We start from the raw sequence: 24,393 nt of genomic DNA on the forward strand, positions 1-24,393 counted from the left end.
AACCTACTGGATGAATGGGATTAACTAAGAACCCAGTTAACACTATCATATCGCATCGCACTAGTTAGGTTGACGACTCGGCACTCGTGGTCGCATTGAGGAAGTGTTGGTCATGCGCGATCGTTAGACGAAATCGCTTGAGGGAGTGTTGTGGCGAGGGCATATATCATATCATTTTTCATGCACCTGCATTAACAAGATTAGTTAGGTGTTTATGAATGCTTGCATTTCATTAAATTCATAATATAATTGATGCCTGTTATAACTTAAGACTAATAGCACCCACTGAGTTGATCACTCATTCCCACTCTGGGACAGTGTTTTAAAACACCAACCAGACTCTCTCATAGACGTAGGTGATGTAGAGAATGAGGAGCCTGGCGGCGCGAGCTTTGAGGAGGAGGACGAGCTGTCCTATTTTCAGCTAATGGACGGTTCCCCGTCGGCCCAGTAGACAGAATCTGGATCGCTGAGTAGTGGACTCAGCTCTATTCTTTTGGACATGACATTCTTTTTGGGATTTTGTTGGGCAATGCCTTGCGCGACCCATCTATATTCTTTTGGACATGTATATATTAATCTGTTTCATTTCAGCAGACTAGTTGTGATCGTGTTTCATGTTTCAAATAATTCCATATTACGCATTTCCCTGATTAAACATAAATTAGTAAAAAAATCGGATAAAGGTGATAGCCGGGAACTTGGGAGTCGATTTTGTGCACGACCTCCAATTTTTAGAGTGTTACAGATAGAGAAAGACAAATGGACAACATATATGTAACACCCCGAGTTTTCAAGGGCCGTGTAAGAACTTGGCCTCCAAATTCCCAGGTGTCACTTATATCCTAATTATGGTGATTTGTACATAAATCAGTTTAAATGAACAATAAATAAATCGGCTGGAACATAAACCACAACCACAACTAATTTACTGAATTAAATACGACTAAGAAATACAAGTCTATAGGAATATCAAACGGGTCGACAAGGCCTCGCTCAAAAAAATTTATAAAATTAATGTCCAAAAGGAAAGGTGCACTAGATCCACAGCTCAACAACCCATAATCAACCAGTCTACGGTGATCCACTCATAAGCTGGAAATAGGAAAGCTCATCTTCCCTATCCATGCTCACATCGCTCGGCTCGTCGAGCTCCACTTCACCTGCATCTAGTAAAGGGTCTGGTTGGTGTTTTAAAACACCGTCCCAGAGTGGGAGTAAGTAGCTAACTCAGTGGTTACTATTAGCCTTAAGTTACAACAGGCATCAATTATATGATGAATTTAATAAAAGGCATACATTCACAGATCCCTAACTAGTTTTGTTAATGTATATGCATATATTATGATATAATGCATGACCTCGCAAAAGTACTCCCTCGAGCGACTTCGTCTAACGATCGCGCATGACCAACACTCCCTCATTGCGACCCCAACTGCCGAGTCGCTAACCTAACTAGTATGATACGATCGTAATCGTGTTAACCGAGTTCTTAATTAATTCTGTTCATCCAGCAGATTGGAAAAACTGGTACACCCCACATATCATTGTCATCAACTGGTTGCGAAGCCAAAGCCCCTCAACGTGCGAGGCTAAGACCCCGCGATCTTTAATCCCATCGGGTTCCCCATCCCCAATTTCAAGCACATGGGGAGTGCTGAGAAGAGGGATCACTCGCGGTCACTACAGGGAGGCTCGTCACCCCAACGTAGGCCGACAGCTCAGATACAGTGTGTTACTCCACCATGCTCGGCTCTCGAGTCAGTAGATTTGTTTCAAATGGTTATCAATCAGCTTCGATGGTTGAAGGGTGTTCCAGGTTCCATATAGGCGTGAGCAGACATGATTAACAAACGTGGTTGGTCAGTAAGTGAACTAAACTGTGTGAGTTCAGGCGAGTACGTGATGGACGACATCGAGTACAAGTGACCCATGTAGTTCAACTACCGTTGCCCATTCGCATCCGCCCAAATCCGCTGGTTTAGGCGCAGGATGGTTCTATCAACGGGACCACCTTCTCCCACCTTAATTCCCTGACCAACCTAGGGGTTTAATGACATTCAATAATATTCCAATATTTCTGAATTCGTCTTCTACCACAAGTAAAGTCATGCCATCCAACATAAAAATTTAGATTTTTCTACAATGCAACCACTAACAAAATATAACATTAATGTGTGTGTGTGTTGAGTGGGGTTACCGAAGAGACCAAGAACTATACATCATTCATAGGACAAACATACAACAAAGATTAACGTAATCGTGCGTGCCACAATGAAGGTTATACTAAAATAATATATGGGATGAACATGCCACACCAAAATCAAACCCAATTATGTTGAAGAACAAATAAACAATACTTAATCATTTCATGGAATTTGCTAAAATCTTATATGGGATAAACATGCCACACTAAAATCAAACCCAATCATATTAAAGAACAAAGAAGCAACACTTAACAATTTCATGAAATTTAGGGGGGCCTATCATGTAGGGTCTTGACTAGGTTCTCTCTAGATTACTCAAGCACATCATCCTAACATTCATAATCATTAAACTCATAGTAAAATTGGTGTTAGGCTACCTAAGGATAATAGTCTGTACCTTGTGACGAACCGCTCGATTCACGACGCCCGTATGGTTATGGTGTTAGGAAATCATCGTTGAAATGCCTAAAGAAGCATACAAGCTTGTAAGAATTGGAAGAAATTAAACACAAGACCTAACCCTACAAACATAACTCAATACTTACCTTCAATCATCGCCGAATCGACACCAATGAAGGACAATGTTGCTATAGAAAAGATGAGAGGGTGAAAATGCACAAACCATCATGCTTCCAAGCTCTACCTCTCTCTTTCTCCTCTTTTCTCCTCTTTCTCTTCTCCCCTTTCTCTCTTTCTTTCTTATAGGGTAAATTCGTATGGGGAGAGGGGTGCCCAAATGAAACCCTTATATAGTACCAAATTTGGTGTAAATGGCCCCAAGGGCTAGGTTTTTACTATACTAGCCCTATGAGAGGGTTTTTCTAACCTCTAGGGCCCACTATGGGGCGTACATATTGATATACACCATAGGATAGTTAGCCCTAACAATAATCTACGTATGGATATGATCGGCCTGCCATTTGGATGCGTCAATTGATAGATATGATTAGAAGTCTGTTCAACGGTCACCGATGGTCGATCGGGGCCGTGGCTATACGGATATGAGCAGAGAAATATACTTACTTCACGTGTGAAGTTTGGTCATAAACCGACGGTCCGAAATCCTCAACTTTGCAAAAGAGTGGACGACCCAATTCACTTAAGTTTCAGTTTCTTCCTTTAGAGTATTTGCACTTCTCATGCACTCGTCCTTTGGCTCAAGTTCAGTGGTTCTGAACAGTACCCAGGTACGACTCCCACGATGGACGTCAAGATCAATAAGACCGACATTATTCTATAGTTTTGGAACTAGTGGCCTACCAACGAGCGGTCTAGAGCTTGTTCGGAAAATTAGGGCATTTCTGGAATGAATTAGGTATTGAGATTTCTCATGGGCAATAATTAGGGTTTGGATTAACTATATTCATAGTGTGGCCTATTTATAACGAGTGAAAGTGGAGATTTGGTCATGATTACTCTAAACCGTCGGTTTTAAGCTAAAAGAGTAACAGGGTTGATTTGGTCTATTAACCAAGATCCGGCCCTTATCTGACTCGGCTTCGGTTATATCTTTAATTTAGTTATGATTGTCTTGATTAGTTAGCGATGGGTTGGTTAGATTTGGGCCCTATGTGAGTTAATCATGGGGTTAAACTTGATGTTCAAGTGATCGGGCGGATTCATTGGCTTCCTACGGTTGATTAATCGGACTTGTGTGGTTCTTTACTGGTACCACCCGTGTATAAACTAACATTGAGTGCTAATGGTCAGTAAGTGATAATATAAGTTAATTACATTTTTTAAAAAAAATTAAGAATTTTTAGAAATCCAAAACAGTGAAAATCCAGGACGTTACAATATATAGACAATACATACATCAAGGTAAGCCTTGCAGCAAGGGCTACACCTATTTTTCTCCCACACATTGATACACTAAAGGCATGTGTTCGTCTATCCAAATCATTCAAATCATAGACACCAACATTAGAAAGTGCACGCCGGATGTACAGGAACAAGAATGTAGATTGCTTGTGAACCCCCAAAGCTAGTTGGGGCATACCATGATGTTTGTAAGAAATCTACCATGTTTATCGATTTTGCCTGCTTATGTTAGGACATTAATCTAAAAATGAGGCAAATCTAAAGAAGTGAACCTGGTAACCTCACTCCACATAAATAAGAACTAAAAATAAATATACGCGGTCCACCCAGCTAATAACTTCCCACGTATTAAGTGCATGCGATATCCAATAGCTTGCCAAAATTACAAAGAACACCTACTGTAAAAATCATTCACATACACTTATGGGGTAGGCCACACTTGTAATATTCTGTTTATCAATGGTTAGACATTGTTTTATAAGGTGTGGCCCCCTTGATGATGACTGGATAGGGCTAATTTTTTTCATAATGTGATTTTAATGGTGTGGCTAAGCTATTGGATGGGTTGGATACTACATGCACTTAATAGGTGAAAAGAATCTGGTTGTCCCAATATGAAGGGAAAAAAAAATTTTGTTGATTAGTGTCATCTAATCAGTGGGCCATGTTCCATGGACGATGTGGACACCATTTGATTGGTACAGCCAATCATTGGGCTCGTTTTAGTGGAATGTGGACCGCTGATATATTTCTCTTCCACCTATTTGTAAGCCACAAACACCTTAGATCCATAGTTCAAGTGGTAGACTGAGTGAAAGATACCTTGTTCCAACACTGAGGTATTGGTATCGATTCCCTAGTAGGGGGTGGCTAACGGTGAAAGTGTGAACTGACAGTGAGTGTACTTAGGGTTGTACACGAACCGGGCTAGCTTAGTTAACTCACTTGACTCAGCCCGAAAAAGCTCGACTTGGCCTGACTTTGAATTGAGTTCGGTTCGGGACGGGCCAATTTCTTCAACTTGAAACTGAGTTCAGGCCAAGTTCGGACAGGTCCCAGTTCGGCCCGACTCGGTTCGAAACCCGACTCGACTCGGCCCGACCCAGCCCGACTCGGCCTTTATGGTGTGTGTGTGTGTATGTGTGTGTGTGTGTAATGTTTTTAAAAAATCTTACAGTGGCCCGAAACTGGGACGCGGATTACATGCCAAAGCCCTTCCCATGAACTTGCTGTAAGGCCCGAACTTGACTCGAATTCACCCGATTGCTAACCGGGCCGAATTCGGGCTGGACATGTTGGCCCCGTGACCAAGCCAGGCCTAGTTCGAGCTGAGTTTGGCCGGTGACTGGGCCAGGCCGGGTTGAGCCTAGTTCGACTCGGATCGACTGTGTACAACCCCAGCCGTACTAACAAAAAGTATGAATATCCTAGTAATATCCCCTCCAGTCGTGGGGTCTACCCCCAAATGCGGCCCATTGCCACTCCTAATCATCGCCCATGATAATGACACCCTGATGTGCAACTTTTTCCAATTTAAAATTTACATCAAAGACAAATTTCTCTGGAATGACATCCCAACCCATGCTTTCAACGATAGGGCCCCACATAGATGATTAACTCTAATGAGCTAATAAAATAAAGGGTTCTCTGGATTCTTACATTTGTGATGCACTCGTATAACATCAGACCGTTCATCTGCTAGTCCGTACTGTGGATGGTCAGTGAGCAATATTTATTCATTGAATGTCAACCATTAATTGGAAGTTTTCAGACTGCCAGCCTATTAAGTTCAGACAGTAGCTAGGACCACGAACCGTCTGCGGCTAGATTTTCTGGCGTTGATTTTTTAAAGCCTAACCCATCTCCTTTTTGTCTTTTTTAAAGCTGGCACAACATGTGGACGGACAGGACTGGATATAACACAGGCACCACGGTGGGCCCCACAGGTTAGAAAGACAGGACGCGGTTTGACTAATGACCCCAACACCAGCCATAGTGGGCCCCACCATGATGTATGTGTTTTATCCAGGCTGTCCATCCATTTTTGCCAGCCCATTTGGAATATGAACCCAAAAACGAGGCAGATGTAAAGTTCAAGTGGGCCACACCAGAGGAAACAGTGGGGTTTGAACTGTTACCGTTAAAAACTTCTTGAGGGCCGGAAGTTTTGGATCAAACTGATATTTGTGGTTTTTCCTTCATCCAAGGTTACGTGACCTAATCAACATGTTGGAATGTTGGATGACAAATAAACATTAGGACCCTGAGAAGTTTTTAACCGTGGGAGTTCACTCAACGCCTGTTTCTGTGGTGTGGTCCACCTGTGGTTTAGATCTACCTAATTTTTTGGGCCCATGCCCTAAAATGAGCTGGAAAATGGATGGACGGCGTGGATAAAACACATACATCATGGTGAGGCCCACAGAGCTTTGACAGCAGCTGGCCGGCTGGTGTTCGAGGAGAAAGGAAGGGCGAGGTTTCCAAGCGAAAATGGTCCATCGGATGCAGTACAAAGCTTTGTACGTTCGGTTTAACATTCAAAGCATTGTGCGGGACCAACTGTGATGTGGGCGTGGAATCCAATCCGTCCATCATCTGTGCGTCATCATATTCTCATGGAGAACAAAAAACCTAAGGTAAGCCGTAACACAGCTAACAGTTGGAATGTTGAAGCCCACCGTTACGAGACCTTCTAGATCTTGTATGGGCTATAGATTTTACACCGTGAGGCCCACCTGAGTTTTTGATCTGCCGAAAAGAACACAAGTCCAACGCATTGCATTGTAGGCTAAGCTTATCATACAACCCAAGTGGGCCACGACATACCAATGGTCCAGATTCAGCCCATTTCTATAGAAAAGATAGTTCACAACCGTTTTGTAAGAATGAATGGTAGCATCACATCCACTAGTGTACAAGGCCAATGGCTAGATGAAACAACCCAGTTGAATAACACTAATCAAGCAATCCTCACCATCCAATTCACGCCTACCAAATGAATGGCCAAAATTATAAGATCCCCGAAAAAAAAAAAAAGAGAGTGGGAGAGAGATGCAGCTCAAAAGTGCTTGAACGCATAATCACAGGATTTTCCTCAACACATGTAATTAATGCAGATCTTTATCATCATCGCCACATTTCCTTCGCCGATCCATTCACCCCCTTTTTTTATAATTTAAAAATAAAATTAAAAAATAAAAAATGCGTTTCCTTAGCGCACACGCAATATCACCGAAAATATAATCATAATATCAAATCAGGTGGGCCACCCCATCTGAAGAGAATGGACGGTTTTAAAACCATTAAAGAAAAAATGAAAATAAAAATAAAAAGCCTCCAATGTGAAAGCGGCTTGATTCTTGCGTAAGAGAATGCGTTTCACATACAAACAAAAAACCTAGTTTGTTAACTTCGAGATAGAATGCTTTCTTCACCATCCACTCATCAGCGAAATCAATGGACAGCCAATAGTCTAACTAAATGTATGAGTGGGGCCCACATAATGACTGGACTGGCCCAGTTTTTGACGCTTGCGACTTTTTCTTTGCGGCCAACCCTTTGGACGGCTCAGATTTTCTTCACGAGTGATGCGTGGACGGGAAACAAGTCTTGTAGTTGTATAAGAACATCTCTCAAATAAAATAAAATAACAAAATGAGGGTGATGAAATTCATCAAAATCAAGAGAGAGATCTGAGGCACTCAGAATGAGTAGGAGGATTTATTTCAATCAAGAAATATCAGAATAATCTTTATTCATCATCATGCCCCAGAATTAGAAAGTGTGTGTGTGTGTGTGTGTGTGTGTGTGTAATATCGAAGTATGCGTTTGGCTGCACAAAATATCAAATTTCATGATATTTCAGTTTAATTTGGAGTAAAATATCATGAAATTTTAAGATATTGGGTGCAAACAAACAGACCCAACAAAAGAAATTAAAAAAAAAAAAAAAAAAGATGAAGAAAAAACCTCTTTAGTAAATTTGAGGAAATCTGAAGAGGGTTTCTCTCAGACAAATGCCTCGATTTGTCCTCACGAGCTTTGGAAAAAAAATGAGATTTTTATTTCCATCGGACTCGTCATCATTTCTTCATCACTGAAAAACCCAAAACTAGATTTCAGAAGCCAACGAAAATTCAAGAAGATTTCAATGACAAGAGAGAAGAGAAATGATTGCCCAGAAAATCTATTCCCAGCGAGAGACAGAGAAAGCGAAATGATTGCCATGAAAATCCATTTGAAGAGAGAGAGAGAGAGAGAGAGAGAGAGAGAGGGAGAGAGGCTACGGATGAGTGCGGAACAGCTATTGCCTATTGCAACGTCATTATAAAGGAGATGTTGATTTAGGGTTCAGTAAAACTTTGTTACTCTGGAGTAGTATATTTCATCATACGTAGCCACTCAAAAATAGCATACGTGTCATATTTTTAAGTCTAATCAACTGTCCATATAATGGGATATGCTTTAGATGGTTTATATTGAAATAAATATACAAATTTATATATATTATATATTTGATTAGTTGATATCTGATTGGACGATTAGATGAAAATATTCTACGGTTCCAATTTAATTAAAAAAATTTAAAAATCAGAAGTTAAATCATTAGGATTATACTATTTTTAGGCTTGTTTTCTATCTGTATAGGTTTATGTTATTTGGACGGTTTATTTTTATTTAAATAGATTACATTTAATGCTTGAGTACCATCTACCATAGTCTAGAGGAGTATCAAAAATAACTCCGTTAGGGTTTAGGATTTCTCTTTTTTTCATCGTTGAAAATAACGAAAATGCCCTTGAATGGGCGTAAGCACCTCTAACGGCACTGATGCTGACGACATTTGTAAAGTAGCTCGCCATAGTCTTGCTAGAAGCTTACACGTGTGACAGATTCGGACCGTCTATCTAATGGGTAGGGAACGCCGTGGAAGTGGCCTGTTTCAGATCTCAGGTCAGTGTTGTGACTGAATGGCCAAATTTTTTGAAGAGAAATGGACGGATAATATAAGTACCAAACGATCTACGTTTAATTACACTAGTCATTCCTCTGATGGTGGTCCATTTGTGTCATAGTACTTTTCGTAAGTGGTACCACAGGATAAATGGTGTAGATATATCATACGTGGCCAAGTTGGAATCCGTTCCGCGAGGTTTCTTCTTTATCTCATTCGCGCGATCCGCGTTAGAAATCCCTAGGTGTGCATCAGTGCGGCTCCGTATCAGGGTTTGGGTGAGTCAACGGTACGATAGCTAATGTGGAAATTTTACTGTGCATGTTTGCCACATTTTAATGCTCCCCCTTTGGAAGCGTAGAAATATACGGGCCCTACTGTGGATGTAACATAATAGAATATCTCAACCATCGATGATGATCTTAAGCCATCTCATTTCTCTTGGTGAGGTTGGACCTCTGACTTTTCCCTTCTCACCGTTCATGCAGTTGCAACTCAAGTAGACCATCCGTACCAACGGTTGGTATCACCCTTGGTAGAGCTAGGCATGAGTCCAGTGGAAACGGATTGGCTACTCCCCCTGCCACCAGCCGATGGCTGGTGGTCGGTGCTCTGTGGGCCTCACCATGATGTATTTGTTTCATCCATTCCGTCCATCTAGTTTTATAGATCATTTTATAGTATGAGAAAAAAAACTGAGATATATTCCAATTTCAAGTGGACCACATTATAGAAAACAGTGTTGAATGAACTTCGACCATTAAAAACTTTTTGGGAGACATAAAAGTTTTGGATCAAGCTGATCTTTGTTTTTTCCCTTCATCTGGGTCTGTATGACCTAATCAACAGATTGGATGTCAAATAAATAGTACAGTGGGCCTTAGGAGGATTTTAATAATGGATATCCAATCACTATTGTTTTCCTGTGGTGTGGTCCACCTGATATTTATATTCCTATAATTTTTGGTATCAAGCCCTAAACTGATCTTTAAAAATGGATGAACGAAATGTCTGAAGCACATACATCATGGTGGGGCCCACAGAGCACCGACCACCAGCCACGGGGCTGGTGGCAGGAGTAGCCAATCCGTTCCCGAGTCCAGCAGAACAGAGTTACGGTTTGACTCGACTCGACTCAGTACCAAATCAAACATAGGTGAACCGATGTGAATTCAGGTCTGTCTTGGACTAATCTGGACCAAGTCCAATCCAATAAAAAGTACCATTTCAGTTCAAGTTGGTACCGATTCGGAGAGACGGAGGGAGGGGGGAGAGAGAGAGAGAGAGGGTGGTGGGTCCTGCTAGGCTTGGAAGAAAAGAGTAAGAGGGAAAAAGAGGAGTGTGGTGATAGTGTTGGATGGTTGTTGGGTTTGGATGAGGACGAGGAAGAGAGAGCTTGAGATCAGGTTGGGGTGTGGTCGGGTGCAACATATAGGCTCAAAGATACTTAAAATTTATGATATATATATATATATATATATATATACCCACACACATCTGAGAGTCGGTTTCAGACCGAGTCGGGTCGAGTTACTGGGTAACTTAAACTCCACTCAGTTTGAGTTCAAATTGGGTGAAGCCTACTCGGTTCGGACCAACTCACCCGTTCAGTTTGGATCGAGTCGGATGAGTCGAGTCCTCCCGTGCCATCCATCGTAGGAGGCCATCCCTTGCACTTTGGATCGATATGCATACATGCGACGTACAGTGGATGGGTTGCCACCTTTTAGCGAACGAGGCAGACGCATACTACAAAATAGTGAATCATTGCTATGCACAATGATCGATTTCCGCCGCAAGCAAGGCAATCAGCACGACTGAACCGAAGGACCACTATGTGGACCCATGTTGATTGGATAACTGACAGCCATCGATTGTAGGCAGTTTTTCTTCTTTCTTTCTTGCTAGACTGCTACGTTAGTTCAACACCATTTTAAAATGGTGGTGACTCTTGTACTGCACACATGGCATACTTGCAACGCAATCCAGAACGTCCAAACCGCCAACCAAGTGGAAAGATAATATCAACCATCAGATATTCCCTCGGAATTTGGACCGCACACCATTGCACTTTTGACCGTCCACTTGATGGCCATTAATTCGATGATTGAGATCGCTTGATCCGTGTGATTGTGGAGAGTACAAACCCACGACGGATCTGCACCGTACAAAACCTTTATTAGGGTGTCAACGTTGTGTGGGCTCTACCGTGATGTACGTATGAGATCCATAAAAGCTGATGCGATGACCAAAGACCAGTCAATAGAACATGATTCTCACTGTCTATCATACCTCAGGGCCCACCTGATCAATGCTTCTGATCATCCTTAATGGACCGTCTGCACAACCGAACTATTGTCTCCAGAACGGTATGGATTGCCCCATCGGATCTATAATAGACGTATTCCAAGCGTACAAGATTGACTAATATGGATTCCTAAAGGAAGCAAAACATATGGAATACACCACAAACAGCTGTATAATTGTTGACACCCATTCCACAGAGGGTGGGCCACGTGGTTGGTAATCCAGACCATCCATCTACTTAGTCCCTCATGTGGTTGGTTATCTAACCATTCACCTACATGGCTTCCAAGTCAAATTTTGGATGATGGCCAAGCAAAAGTGGACCGTGCTGGAGACAAATGCACATGTCACATTTCAATTGTAGAGATTAAAGAGTGCTTCACCCCTCCCAACTTCAAGTGCTTCTAAAGAAAATCTAATGATCCGTTGGGCTGCACATTTCAGCTCACACAACCGCTGACACGACATCAAAATATTATGATGGCACTTCGCGCACTGATACCAACCGTCCGTTTGGAGTCGGCCAGGCAATGGGTCAGGCCGTAACTGAATTTTTTAACTGATCAAGCCGGCCATCGGGCAGCTCCGTACAAAATTTTGATTTTACTTGGACCAGGCCCAGCACATTGCCAACCTTATTCTGCAGCACAAATCAAATGACCCACCAAAACCAAAGTGGCCCACCAAATAATACCATACTTTTAGCATCATGGTTTGCATACAATGTTAAACTGCATCTAGTGCTGGGCTAAAAGTACTACAACAACAACAACAACAAAAACACGCAGGTCTTATCAAACAAATGGCACAAATGAAGCAAAAGCATTTCTAGCTGCGGCAGAAACATTCAAACTGCAAACCAGAAAATAAGAAGGCATAGGTTCGGCTGCAGAAGACACTCAGAGGAAATGAAGTACCAGGGCCCAGACAGGGTAGACAAACAAGAGGACGATGCCGATGGTGTTAGAGATGCCATGGCTCTTAGTGAAGGCGTTCCGGAACCCGCCAGATGCTCGGATGTGCTCTTGCAGCAGGTAACAGCCGATGAACAGGCATATAATGATACCCACCAGGCCATCCCTGAATGTGTGGGCAAAAAGGCTCGGTGCAACCACCAGAAGAAGAATCAACGATCCAGGCATCTCTAACCAGTCTGCACCCATTGCCATTTTTATGATCACAGTCAGCAGCAGTTAATGCAAGTGTACGAATACATTAGGAATGGATGTATTTCTATTATGCCAAGCGGCATGCTGGCATATATAGTGTGTGCATACACATTTTTATAGACAAGGTAAATGATCCTAACCCCAATGGTATGCACAGCATCCTTCCAACCTCAGTTTTTTACAAGAGGGCCTCATGTTTTATTGATAGGGACTGTCAATGCAATGGACCACACTCTATGGAGGACCATGACCCAACATCCTCCCAGGTTCAAGTTTTAAACTATCGTCTGAAACCAGTACATATTGCTTGATATTAACCAATTTTGACTGATATGGTACACTGAAACCCATGCATCAGCTGATACGAATTGGTTCTGTCTATAAACGATACAGCTAAATCGGCCGTATCAGCCCACAACAGGGCGATACTACCTGGCTTCAGTAGTGACCAATACAGTACACTGAAACCAAGTTTCAATCCTTGCTCATGCTGGAATAGTATTAACTGTCCACTTCTCCCTTTCTAGGTACAAGGTGGACAGTTACTACTGTTCCCTTTCTTAGCCATTTAGTTGCAGGCAGCCAATAGATTGGGATTGTCACATCTGGGATATTTCGCACATTGACAATCATCTGATGGGCCCATCGTATCAGCAGTCTAGATCAAATGGACATGGACTCCACTTGTACAAACTGAAAAGTTGTGAACACTACGCATCATATAATTCCTCTTAAGTCATATGTATTTCCATGCATGGGTCTGTTTGCACCTTGAGTTACTATAATAAGCATAGGGAGGCCAGAGTGGGAGCAGCAACGGAAAATAGGAAGTAAGCTATTTCATTGCATTTAGTGTCCAAGTATGGAGATATATTTGTGAAAGTAGGAGCCAGAGAACCTAAGTAGTCTTCTGTGCAAGTATGGCTTGCACACCTAAATTCCATGTCAGCATATGGACGTTCCACTGTAACTGGCTAAGATTTTGAAAATATCATGATATTTTCAAAATATTTGAGGTTTTCAATTTTATTGCAAATTATCCTGATATTAACATGAAAATTACTAAAAAAAAATAATTAATTCAGAATATGAAGAATGCAATTTTAGTAACAATAGAAGTAGAAACAAGAAATTAGTTAAAGGCCTGTTTGGATAGCAGGCAAAGAAAAGAAAAGAAAACGGATGACTTTTTCCATGATGGGATGTTTCACAATGTTTGGTTAGTAAAAAAAATATATTACATTGCAAAAAGCGATCATCGCCCAAACGCCATAGTCAAATTCTCATGCACAAGATTCAAGGTAAAAATGGTGAGAGTTTTATGAGATTTTCCCCTGAAATCCAGATTCCAAACAAGGCCCCTAAAATGCAATCCATGGGAAACTGTATTTCAATAGTGCTAATAGAAATCTTGTGAAATCACCATCTGACAATCATTACAATTTCCTTTTCTTTTCCGACTATCCAAACGGGCCCTAAGATTGCTGAACAAGTACCCCAAAATGATCATTTTCAATATCTTGGGTTGATAACTCAAAAGAGCGAAGAGATTGAGGAGGATGTCACTCATAGAATTAGTTGGGTAGATGAAGTGGAGATGTGCCTCACCATTTTACATGATCACTGTATACCAATAAAACTAAAGTGGAAATTTTATAGCATATGGGAGAAAATGTTGAACAATCGAGGAACATGTTCATAGGACAAGTGTAGCTGAAATGGAGATGTTGAGATTGATAAGTAGAAAAAATTAGAAGCTAATGAAGTCAAAGGGAACTAGGGAGAAGCACCAGTAGGAAATAAGATGATGGAAAGTAGAATAAGATGGTTTAGCCATCTGCAATGGAGACCAAGACATGTACTGGTTAGCCATCTGCAATGGAGACCAAGTATGTAAAGTCTATCCTTGATCCATTTGGCCCACTTTTAATTTCACAAACCTCAGTATGGGGATTTAAATGCCTATCCTTGAAGCATTTTCCCACTTTGCAAGTTAATATTCTCGATGAAGACACCTAAATGCCTTTCTTGCCATTCTGTCCACTTTTCAATTCAAATCTTGATGATTGCACCTAAATGCATCACCTTAAGGGATTTTGCCCATTTTTCAAGATAAAATTCTAGATAAAGGCACCTAAATGCCCATCCTTGAGGCATTTTGCCCACCTTTTGGGTTTTAAAAAATCAGTGAAGACATCTAGATGCCTATCCTAACGGCATTTCGCCTACTTACCGTTGAGGGGTTTAACTGACTTTTCAACTTAAAAATCTCAAGAAGGGAATCTAAATGCCTAACCTTAAGACATTTTGCCCACTTTTCAAGCTACGGGCACCATGACACCTCCCCTATAAGCATTTTGCCCATATTTTAAGCTAAAAATTCAGGTAAGGGCAAATAAATGTGTCTTCTTTAGGCATTTTGACCACAATTAAATATAAATATTCAAATAAGGGCACCTAATGCCCATCCTTAGGCCATTTTGCCAACTTTGTAAGTTAAAAATCAAAATTTTGGCACCTACATGCCTTTACTTAAGGCATTTGGTCCACTTTTCAAGTTAAAAATCTTGATAAGGGCATCTAAATGTGTATCCTTGAGGCATATTGCACACCTTTCAAGCTATTAATCAGGGTAGGAGCACCTAAATGCCCTTCAAGGCATTTTGCCCACCTTTGAAGCTAAAATCCAGGTAAGGGCACCTAAATGCCCATTCTTGAGTCATTTTGCCACTTTTCAAGTTAAAAATACATGTTTGGGCAGCTAAATGCCTATCCTTGAGGCATTTGGCTCACTATTCATGTTAAAAATCTCAGTAACGGCATCTAAACGCCTATCCTTAAAGCATTTTGTAAATGTTTTAAGTTAATAATCTCAGTGATTGTGCAACTAAATGCATTAAGAGGCATTTTTTCTCACTTTTTCAAGTTAAAATCCTAGAAAGGGCACCTAATGCATATCCTTTAGGCATTTTGCCCATTTTTCAAGTTAAAAATATACGTGAGGCACCTAAATGCCCATACTTGAGAAATTTTGCCCACTTTCAGAGTAAAAAATCAAGTGATGGCAACAAATGCCTATACTCAAGGCAATTTTCCCACTTTTAGAGTTAAAAGTAAAAGTACATGCACCTACATGCCCAAGGTATTCCATAACGGTAACGATGGCCGTAATGGCCACCACCGTTGCCTTTATGATACAAGTTGTAACAGCAATTATGGTTTCTACCATTATGGTCTCTCTTTTTTTATTGAAAAAATCCGAAAAACATTATCATCCCCGTAATGCACCATTACAGAGTTGTTACAGCCTTTACATGGGGCATAACGGGCCATTACGGTTGTAACGGCCGTTACAAGTCATTTTTTTCCATAACAACCACTACGGTCCTTACAACCACATACGTGTAATAGTTGCCACCATTACCTTTACATAATGGTCTTTACAACCTCGTAATGGTTGTTACGGCACACCATGTACATGCCTATTCTCGATGAATTTTGCCCACTTTTTTAGAGTAAAAAATCAAATGATGGCACCAAATTCCTATCCTTGAGGCATTTTTCCCACTTTTAGAGTTGAAGGTACAAGCACTTGTATGCCTATCCCCGAGGAATTTGTCCTTTTTAGAGTCAGAAATCCAGGAAATGGCTCCCAAATACCTATCCTTTAGGCATTTTGCTCACCTTTCAAGTTCAAAGTTCATGTAAGGGAACATAAATGCCTATCCTTGAGGCATTTTACCCACACATAAAGTTATGAAAAATCTTAGTAAGGCCAACTAAATGCCAATCCTTGTGGCATTCCACCCATTTTCTAGTAAAATCTCGATAATGACACCTAAATTCATGCTTGAGGCATTCTGCCCACTTTTCAAGTCAGAAATCTTAATAAGCACACTTACAAGACTATCCTTGAAGCATTTGCCTAGTTTTATAGCTAAAAATTCAGGCATGGGCAACTAAATTCCTATGCTTAAGGCATGTTACACACTTTCCAAGCTAAAAATCAAGGTAAGAGCACCTAAATTCCTACTATTAAGACATCAAGGTAAAGGCACCTTGAGGTATTTTGCCCATTTTTCAAGCTAAAATCAAAAGCACTACCTAAATGCCTATCCTTAAAGGAGTTTCCCACTTTCAAGCTAAAAATCAAGATAAAGGCACCTAAACCCCTATGCATTAAATCCTTATACCTAACCAAGGTGTTCTGTAATGGTAACGGTGGTCATAACGGCCACCACCGTTACCTTTACGATACGGGTCATAACGGCTGTTACGCCCCCCGGAACGACCGTTACGGTCTCTTTTTTTATTGAAAAAAAAAAATCCTGAAAAACCTGTATTTGCCTCGCAATATTGATTAAAAAGTATGGAAAACCTGTATCTGCCCCATAACAGACAATTACAGGACTGTGGCCTTTATAGGGAACATAATGTGCCGTTAACGGCAATTACGGGTCATTTTTTTCCATAACGGCTGTTACGGCCGTCACGACCCCGTAACATGTAACGGTTGCCACCGTTACCTTTATGTAACAGCCTTTATGGCCCCTTAACGGCCTTTACAGCACACCATGCACCTGACGCAGTTTGCACACCATCCAAGGCATAAATCCAAGTAAGGACACCTAATGCCTATCGATAAGACATTTTTCCGACTTTCGAGCTAAAAATTAAGGTAAGGCCACCTACATGCCTATCCTTGAGGCATTTTGCCACTTTTAAAGTTAAAAATGCATGTAAGGGCACCTTAGTACCTGTTCTTATGGCAATGGGCACACTTTCCAAGTTAAAAATCCTTACCCGAAATCCCTACTAATGACGAATGAGGCATTTTGTCGACATTTAAAGTTAAAAGTCCAAGCATGATGTGCCATAAGGGCCATTACGGGGCCGTAAAGGCCATTACATAAAGGTAACGGTGACAACCGTTACACGTTATGGAGTCCTAACAGCAATAACAGTCATTATGGAAAAAATGATATGTAACCACCGTTAACAGCCCGTTACGCCCCTTGTAAAGGTTGTAACAGCCCCATATTGGTATGTTATGGGGCAAATACAGGTTTTTCAGATTATTTTTTTTCAATGTTACAGAGCAGATATAGGTTTTTCGGCTTCTTTTTCAACGTCATGAAGCAAATACAGGTTTTTCATATTTTTTCCTTCAATTAAAAAAGGGACCATAACGGCCATTACAACCTGTATCAAAAAGGTAACAGTGGTGGCGTTATCGCCAAGAATACCTTGAGTCCAAGTAAAGCCACCTAAATGCCCATGCTTTAAGCATTTTACCCACCTTTCAAAGTAAACTATCTAGGAACAGGCACCTAAGCGCGCCTATCTTGAGCCATTTTGTTTTCTTTCACTTTTTAAGCTAATAATCAGGGTAAGGGCTTATAAATGCCCATTTAAATATCATTTAGTTGGTCTAAATAAATATCATTAAGGGTAAGGGCACCTAATCATGACAATGGCATCTAAATAAATATCTTTGAGGCATTTTACCCACTTTTAAAGTTAAAATTAGGGTAAAGGCACCAAAATGCTAATCCTTTAGCCATTTTTCCCACTTTTCAAGTTAAAAATCTAGGTAGGGGCATCTAAATTCCTATACTTGAGGCATATTGTCCATTTTCAAGTTAAAAATCTAGTAAATGCACCAAAATGCCTATCCTCGAGGTATTTTGGCAACTTTTTCAAGTTAAAAATCTTGGCAAGGGTACCAAAATGACAATCCTTGAGGCATTTTATGAACTTTTCAATTTAAAAATCTAGGCGAGGAGATCAAAATGCCTATCCTTGAGATAGGATAGGCATTTTTGCCCACCTTTCAACTTTAAAATATGTATAAGGGCTCCTACATGCCTATTATTGAGATATTTTGCCCAATTTCAAGTTAAAAATCTAGGTAAAGGCACCAAAATGCTTTCATTGGGGCATTTTGCCCGGGCTAATATAAAAATGAAGGCAAGGGCTCCTAAATACCTATCCTTCCAAGTATTTTGCCCACTTTCCAAGTTAAAAGTCTAGGTAAATGCACCAAAATGCTTTCATTGAGGCATTTTGCCCAGTCTAATATAAAAATCAAGGTAAGGGCTCCTAAATACCTATCCTTCCTAGTATTTTGCCCACTTTCCAAGTTAAAAATCTAGGTAAGTTCACGAAAATGCCTACCTTTGAGGCAATTCATCATCTTTGAGTTAAAAATCTTATTAAGGGCACCAAAATGCCCATCCTTAATGCAAAATTTTGGGTAAGTGCACCTAAATTTCTATCTTGAAGCATTTCAGCCACTTATTGAGTTAAAAACCTAGGACACCTCAATTCTAATTATTGAGGCATTTTGCCACTTTTTCAAGTTAAAAGTCTAGTTAGGGGCACCTAAATGTTGAGGCATTTTCCCTCTTTCAAAGTCAAAAATCTTGGTAAAGGCCCAAAATGCCAATCCTTGGGGCATTCAACCCACTTTTCAAGTTATATCTCTGGATAAGGACTCCAAATGACAATCCTTGAGGCATTTTGCCCACTTTTCAAAATCAAAATATATAGGCACCTAAATGCTTATTCCTAAGGAATTTTTCCCACTTTTCAAGTTAAAAATCTGGGTAAATGCACCAAAATATCAATCCTTACGGTATGAATGTGCCCTCAGGCCAGGATATCTAGAATCTCTATGCCCTAAGGCATTATGCCAACGATGAGCTCTAATGGCTATGTCTGTGTTCAAGTTACATGGCACAAAGGTGCATCCTATCAACCGAAAATATATATAGAAAGAGGAATATCCCTCGGTTTAAGATTATATTAGGTGCCAACTATGAACTACTTAAGTTAGAAAAAAAAAAAAAAACCATTCGACTTATACAATCGTAAACATGCTGATTGAGCGCATGGCAAAGATAATGACCATACCTGGGAAGTGTCGAGGAAAGAAGAGCCGCAATACAACGGCAATGAAGGCAATCCATTTTCCAACCTCTCCCCTGCACATATCATATATATCTTAGCAGATGGAATAAACAAGTTGGACAGAAAGAAGGATATCAAACTAATGGTATGGATAATCACCTTAGCACGTTGAACAAGATTGAAGGCAGAGTAAAGAAAATGTAAGGGACTAAAAGGGAAGTCAACATGTTTGTCTTCCAGTTTGTTCGATCCAAGATCAACAAATATCTGCAGTATAGGCATATAAGACAGGGATTAGAGCGGAAAAGTAAGCATAATGTAAAATTCTCAGAGAATTCTTGACTAATTTTTAGTTGAAAGAAATAAAAGGGAGAGAGAGAGAGAGAGAGAGAGAGAGAGAGAGAGAGAGAGAGAGAGCTTTTTTTTATCAACAACTCGTTTTACTCATCATCATTATAGCCTTGCCTGCGTATTTTTCTATTAACTCATTTTATTAATTACTTTTTTTTGTAAGTAACAAAAAGAATTTAGTTAAGAATGAACAAAGGAATAAATTAAAAATCCATTGAAGGAAATGGATAGTCTCTTACACAAGGAAAAGATTTATTTACCCTTTCCTTGCAAGAGAATCAGCCAGAAAATTAGCCTCGCTAGGGATTTGACTAGAACTGATTTCCATGGACCGAGACCTTAAGGTCATTTAAAATAAAGGCTAAATTCCAAGGGGGGCACACCTCCCTAATACCCAAGCTATTGCAAATAATGAGTCTCCCTCTACTATTAGTGGCGCACTGACCCAACTCAAGCTTTTTCAAACTTGAACACCGCCAAACCCTTTAGAAACCAATTCATTCCATAACCAACAACGATCTTCAAAAAATCGGCACCATCAAGCAAAATATTTTTTTTCTTTTTTTAATGAAAGAAGAGCCCTGTCAAAATGCCCCCCAAGTCCAGCAAAACTGGTTGGTGATCCAAGGTGAGAATTCGGGAGCCAAGTACCTACTCGGCCCCCGAAATTCGAGGCGTTACACTATGTCTGTAGAGAGAGACACCATGGTGAAAGCCATTAAGACACGTAAGTGACTAAGGTCTTCAACACTAGAAGAGTCTCCTGAATTGAATTGGGACTCCTCATTATCATCTTATGTTGATGTTATACCCTTTGCCTTTGGATCTTACTTTGCTAGGGCAATCAGTGGCAATACATTTATAACCCTCACAATGGAAACATTATACTGGCTTAGGTTGTTTAACAGATTTACCTTTACGATTCTCAACCGTCTTGTCCCTCTTATCACAATTGTTTCCTCTATTGAATTTGAGGAATTTCTTAATTTTTCTTTCGAATTTCTCATCCTTATCATCACTATCATTATCACTTTTGGATTTAACCTTAAGCTTATGTGAATACCTATTAGATGATTTAAGGACGACTAGTTTCTTCGCTCTAGAGGGATCTTTAAGTGTATTTATATGTTTATAGGGAACTTAAGAGTTCTTCCACTTTCATATCATTTATGTTTCTACACTCTACTATCAAGGTTATCTTAAGAGTAAACATATATGGTAGGGATCTAAGTATTGTCGGCGGTGTATGACCACGTGGTCATCTGAAGGGAAAAGGTATAGGATGTGGAATAGCTTGATTTTAGAAGATTCATGATTATTTCTTTAGAATTTTTTTGCAAGTTTTTTGGGATATTTCATGCAAAGAGAGGGAGTCATGAAAGGGTCCAAATTTCTTCTTTTTTCTGTTGTACAGTATTTTCTGAGGATAGTACATTTTCCAAGCCATGGATCGGATAGTTACAATTGCCTGACAAAATAGATTCTTTCAAATTAGAAGCAGTCCATAGGAAGCGGCTGCGGTGGATCTGAGGCGGGTGGGATCCCTGACTGTGGGGCCCACTGTGATGTATGTCTTATATCCACACCATCCATCTGTTTTGAAAACTCATTTTAGGGCATGATCCCAAACATGAAGTCAGATCAAAATCTCAGGTGGACCATAATACAGGAAACAGTGGTACTCGACCATTAAAAACTTGTCGTGGGCCACAAAAATGATGGATCAGGCTGATGTTTGTGTGGTCTCTTCACCCGATCTTTCTGACCTTATCAACGGGTTGGATGGCAACTAAACATTCCAGTGGCCCCCATGAAGCTTTTAATGGTGGGGATTCAATCACTACTGTTTCTTGTGGTATGGTCCATCTGAGATTTGGATCTGCTTCATTTTTTGGATCATGCCCTAAAATGAGCTTTCAAAATGGATGGACGGTGTAGATGTAAGGCACATACACGCATCACAGTGGGCCCCAAGTTAGGGATCCACCGACCTCAGTGGATCCGGGGATCCACCCAAACCGCACCCCAGTCCATATGGATTATTAACATATAAACGGATCAAATTGTTGATTGGACCTATTTTTGTAAACAATCTTCACCGTCCATAAAGTCCATCAATCACATGGTTAATATTTGTCAGAATGGTGTGATGTTTGCATAATAGCCCATGAAATGTGTGTTGGATATAATCAACGGTCTGGATCAATGTATTGGACTGTCTAAGTGTCCCAACTACGAGCACTATAACTTAAAGACTGCTCGGAGAGTTATGGAGCATTTCTCAAAGCGATGAAACTAGGAGCACTATAACTTATAGTCGTACTAAAGCATTTCTCTTTTTAATTTTTTTTATTACTAGCAATATTTTCCGGATAATATTCGGAGAAAAACCTCAAGATTCCCGAGAACGAGATTTGTCGATATGGAGAGACAGAGAAGCTGTTTGTAGAAATGACTGAGTGAAAAGGAGAAAATACGAAGTTTTTGTAGAAACGAGAGGAGAAAAGCATTTATAAATTATTTAAAAAAAAAAATTTTGAGAGAAGGAGAGAAGCTGACATGGCGGCAAAGGCAGCAACCCATTTGAGGAAGGTGGTACCGAAGCCGAGGCCGCCGAGCTTGATAGCGTCATTGGCGAGCTTCTTCGCAGCGATTCCAATCTCCTTGAAATCGGATGCGATCAGATTTTCGCTGTCAGTCTTCATTGCTAGATACGCCATCTTCCCCATTCCCGATCTGAAGATATTCACACCCAACCAGAAGATATCCGAAATGAGAACAAAGCAATCCTGCGATCTGTATTTCTTCTTCCCTCGGTTGAAATGACGCGGTGGAATCAAATAAGGGTAAATGACTTTTGTACCCTTGATGCTCGACCGAGCGCCACGTGGAGGGACTATTTCGGGCGCGGATTGGATACTGACAAGTTCAGTAGCCAAATCGCTACTGAAGTGACGTCACCAAGCTCTGTGGACCCCACCATGATGCGTGTGTTGTATCCATACCGTCCAACCATTTCTAGAGATCGTTTTATGGCATTACAAAGAGAACGAAATAGATCTAAGTTTCAAGTGGACCCACTACAGAAAACCGTGGGAGCAGTCACACCCACCTTTGAAACATTTATAGGGCCCACCGTAATGTATTTTTGAGATCTGACCAATTCATAAGTTAACACAGAGATAGACAAAGTGAAAACAAAAATATCAGCTTGATCGGAAACTAGTGTGGCCCCTAAGACGTTTTGAACGGTGGATGTCACTGTCCCCACTATTTTCTACGGTGGGATCCACTTGAATTTTAGATCTATCTCATTCTCCTTGTAATGTCATAAAAAGATCTCTAAAAATGTTTGGACGATATGGATACAACACATGCATCATGGTGGGGTCCACAGAGTTTGGTGACGTCACTTCAGCAGGGATTTGGCTACTGACCTTGTCAGTATCCAATCCGCGCCCGACCATGGCGGTTCCCGTCAGGCAGGCGGCTTCGGTGGATCCCCGGATCTACCGAGGTGGGTGAAGCCCTCAATGTGGGGATGTTTGTACCATACATCCACGCCGTCCACCAATTTTTATAATTCATTTTAGTACATTACCCAAAAAATGAGCCAAATCCAAAATTTTCAAGAGTAGTAGTGATTGAATACCTTACTAAAAATTCTCTGTCCCGCTTTATTTTCCATCCAACCTATTGATTAGATAAAAATACCTAATCGAAGGGACCACACAAATATCAACTTGGTTTAGAATTTTTGTGGCCCATGAAAAGTTTTTAACGGTCAATTACCACTGATTTCTATGGTATGGGTCATCTTAGATTTGAATCTCCTTCATTTTTTTTTTTCATTATCCCTTCAAATAAATTATATGGACGGCATGGATGTGAGGAACGTAGATAACGGTGACCAGTATCCACCAAAGTCACGCCCTCGATTTCAGTTACCGCGCTATATATGTGGAAAAAGGATCTATGCGGTCGAGCTCAAGGGAACTTCCCATGAAGTCAAGTTGTGTGGACCCCACCATAATATGTGTTGAACATCTACCCCATCAGTCAGATGCACCATTCAAAGTTGGCTTGGGGCTTAAAATTAAAGCCAATCCGTGACTTTAATGAGCCACACCACATACAAAAGTTGAGAAGGGTTACCCTCCATTAAAATATTCATAATCATTTTTTGGGCCCACCAAGATGTTCTTCAGAAATCCAGCCCATCCATTATGTGTGTCCCACTTGTCTGAGGGGTCATACCAAGTTTCCTATGCATCCAAATTTCAAGTGAGCCCCACCAAATGCTTTTATATATTTTAAGCATGTCTTCACATGATTTTCGATGGTATGGCTGACCTGAGTTCCGTATACCGCTGATTTTTCAGATATCCCATAGTTTAAAGAGGACCCATCAAATGCATGGTGTTGATGATCAAAACACATCACGATGGGGCCCACACAACTTGACCTCATGGGAAGCTCCCACGAGCTCGACCGCATAGAACATGAGTTGAATATATATATATATATATATCTCATATGCGGTTCATCTGTTTTCAAATTTCATTTTAAAACATAAGTTAAAAATAAAAGCATATCCAAAATTTAAGTTGACCGGACTGCAACAAAATACTAAAATACTAGAGATAGCGGCATCCACGGCTAAAATCTTTAT

The 24,393-nt window shown here is 40.6% G+C and overlaps 1 protein-coding gene and 2 non-coding genes across 3 annotated transcripts; all 3 read right to left on the minus strand.

Moving 5' to 3' along the window:
- Positions 1-7,729: 7,729 nt before the first annotated feature.
- LOC131219822 (small nucleolar RNA Z105) lies at positions 7,730-7,798 on the minus strand. Its single transcript, XR_009158465.1, has one exon. It is a non-coding gene; the product is annotated as a small nucleolar RNA Z105 (small nucleolar RNA).
- A 233-nt stretch (positions 7,799-8,031) lies between these two features.
- LOC131219834 (small nucleolar RNA SNOR75) lies at positions 8,032-8,130 on the minus strand. Its single transcript, XR_009158476.1, has one exon. It is a non-coding gene; the product is annotated as a small nucleolar RNA SNOR75 (small nucleolar RNA).
- A 3,835-nt stretch (positions 8,131-11,965) lies between these two features.
- Positions 11,966-22,534, minus strand: LOC131218578 (cold-regulated 413 plasma membrane protein 2-like). The gene is made up of 5 exons (XM_058213189.1): positions 22,281-22,534; positions 19,530-19,637; positions 19,374-19,444; positions 12,143-12,442; positions 11,966-12,079 (listed from the first exon to the last, which is right to left on the minus strand). Exons 1-4 carry the CDS (start codon positions 22,448-22,450, stop codon positions 12,189-12,191), a joined length of 603 nt encoding a protein of 200 aa, XP_058069172.1. The 5' UTR covers positions 22,451-22,534; the 3' UTR covers positions 11,966-12,079; positions 12,143-12,188.
- Positions 22,535-24,393: the final 1,859 nt, after the last annotated feature.

This window comes from Magnolia sinica, chromosome 11, assembly GCF_029962835.1.
Source record: "Magnolia sinica isolate HGM2019 chromosome 11, MsV1, whole genome shotgun sequence".
NCBI classification, from domain to species: Eukaryota; Viridiplantae; Streptophyta; class Magnoliopsida; order Magnoliales; family Magnoliaceae; genus Magnolia; species Magnolia sinica.

Bases quoted from the DNA above. Each gene is read 5' to 3' on its own strand.
- LOC131218578 (XM_058213189.1), bottom strand. From the start codon at position 22,450: ATGGGGAAGATGGCGTATCTAGCAATGAAGACTGACAGCGAAAATCTG. The intron at 19,445-19,529 runs GTGATTATCCAT...TGATATGTGCAG, and splicing joins ATCTTGTTCAACGTGCTAAG to GGGAGAGGTTGGAAAATGGA. The intron at 12,443-19,373 runs GTATGGTCATTA...CAATGGGTGCAG, and splicing joins CTTTCCTCGACACTTCCCAG to ACTGGTTAGAGATGCCTGGA.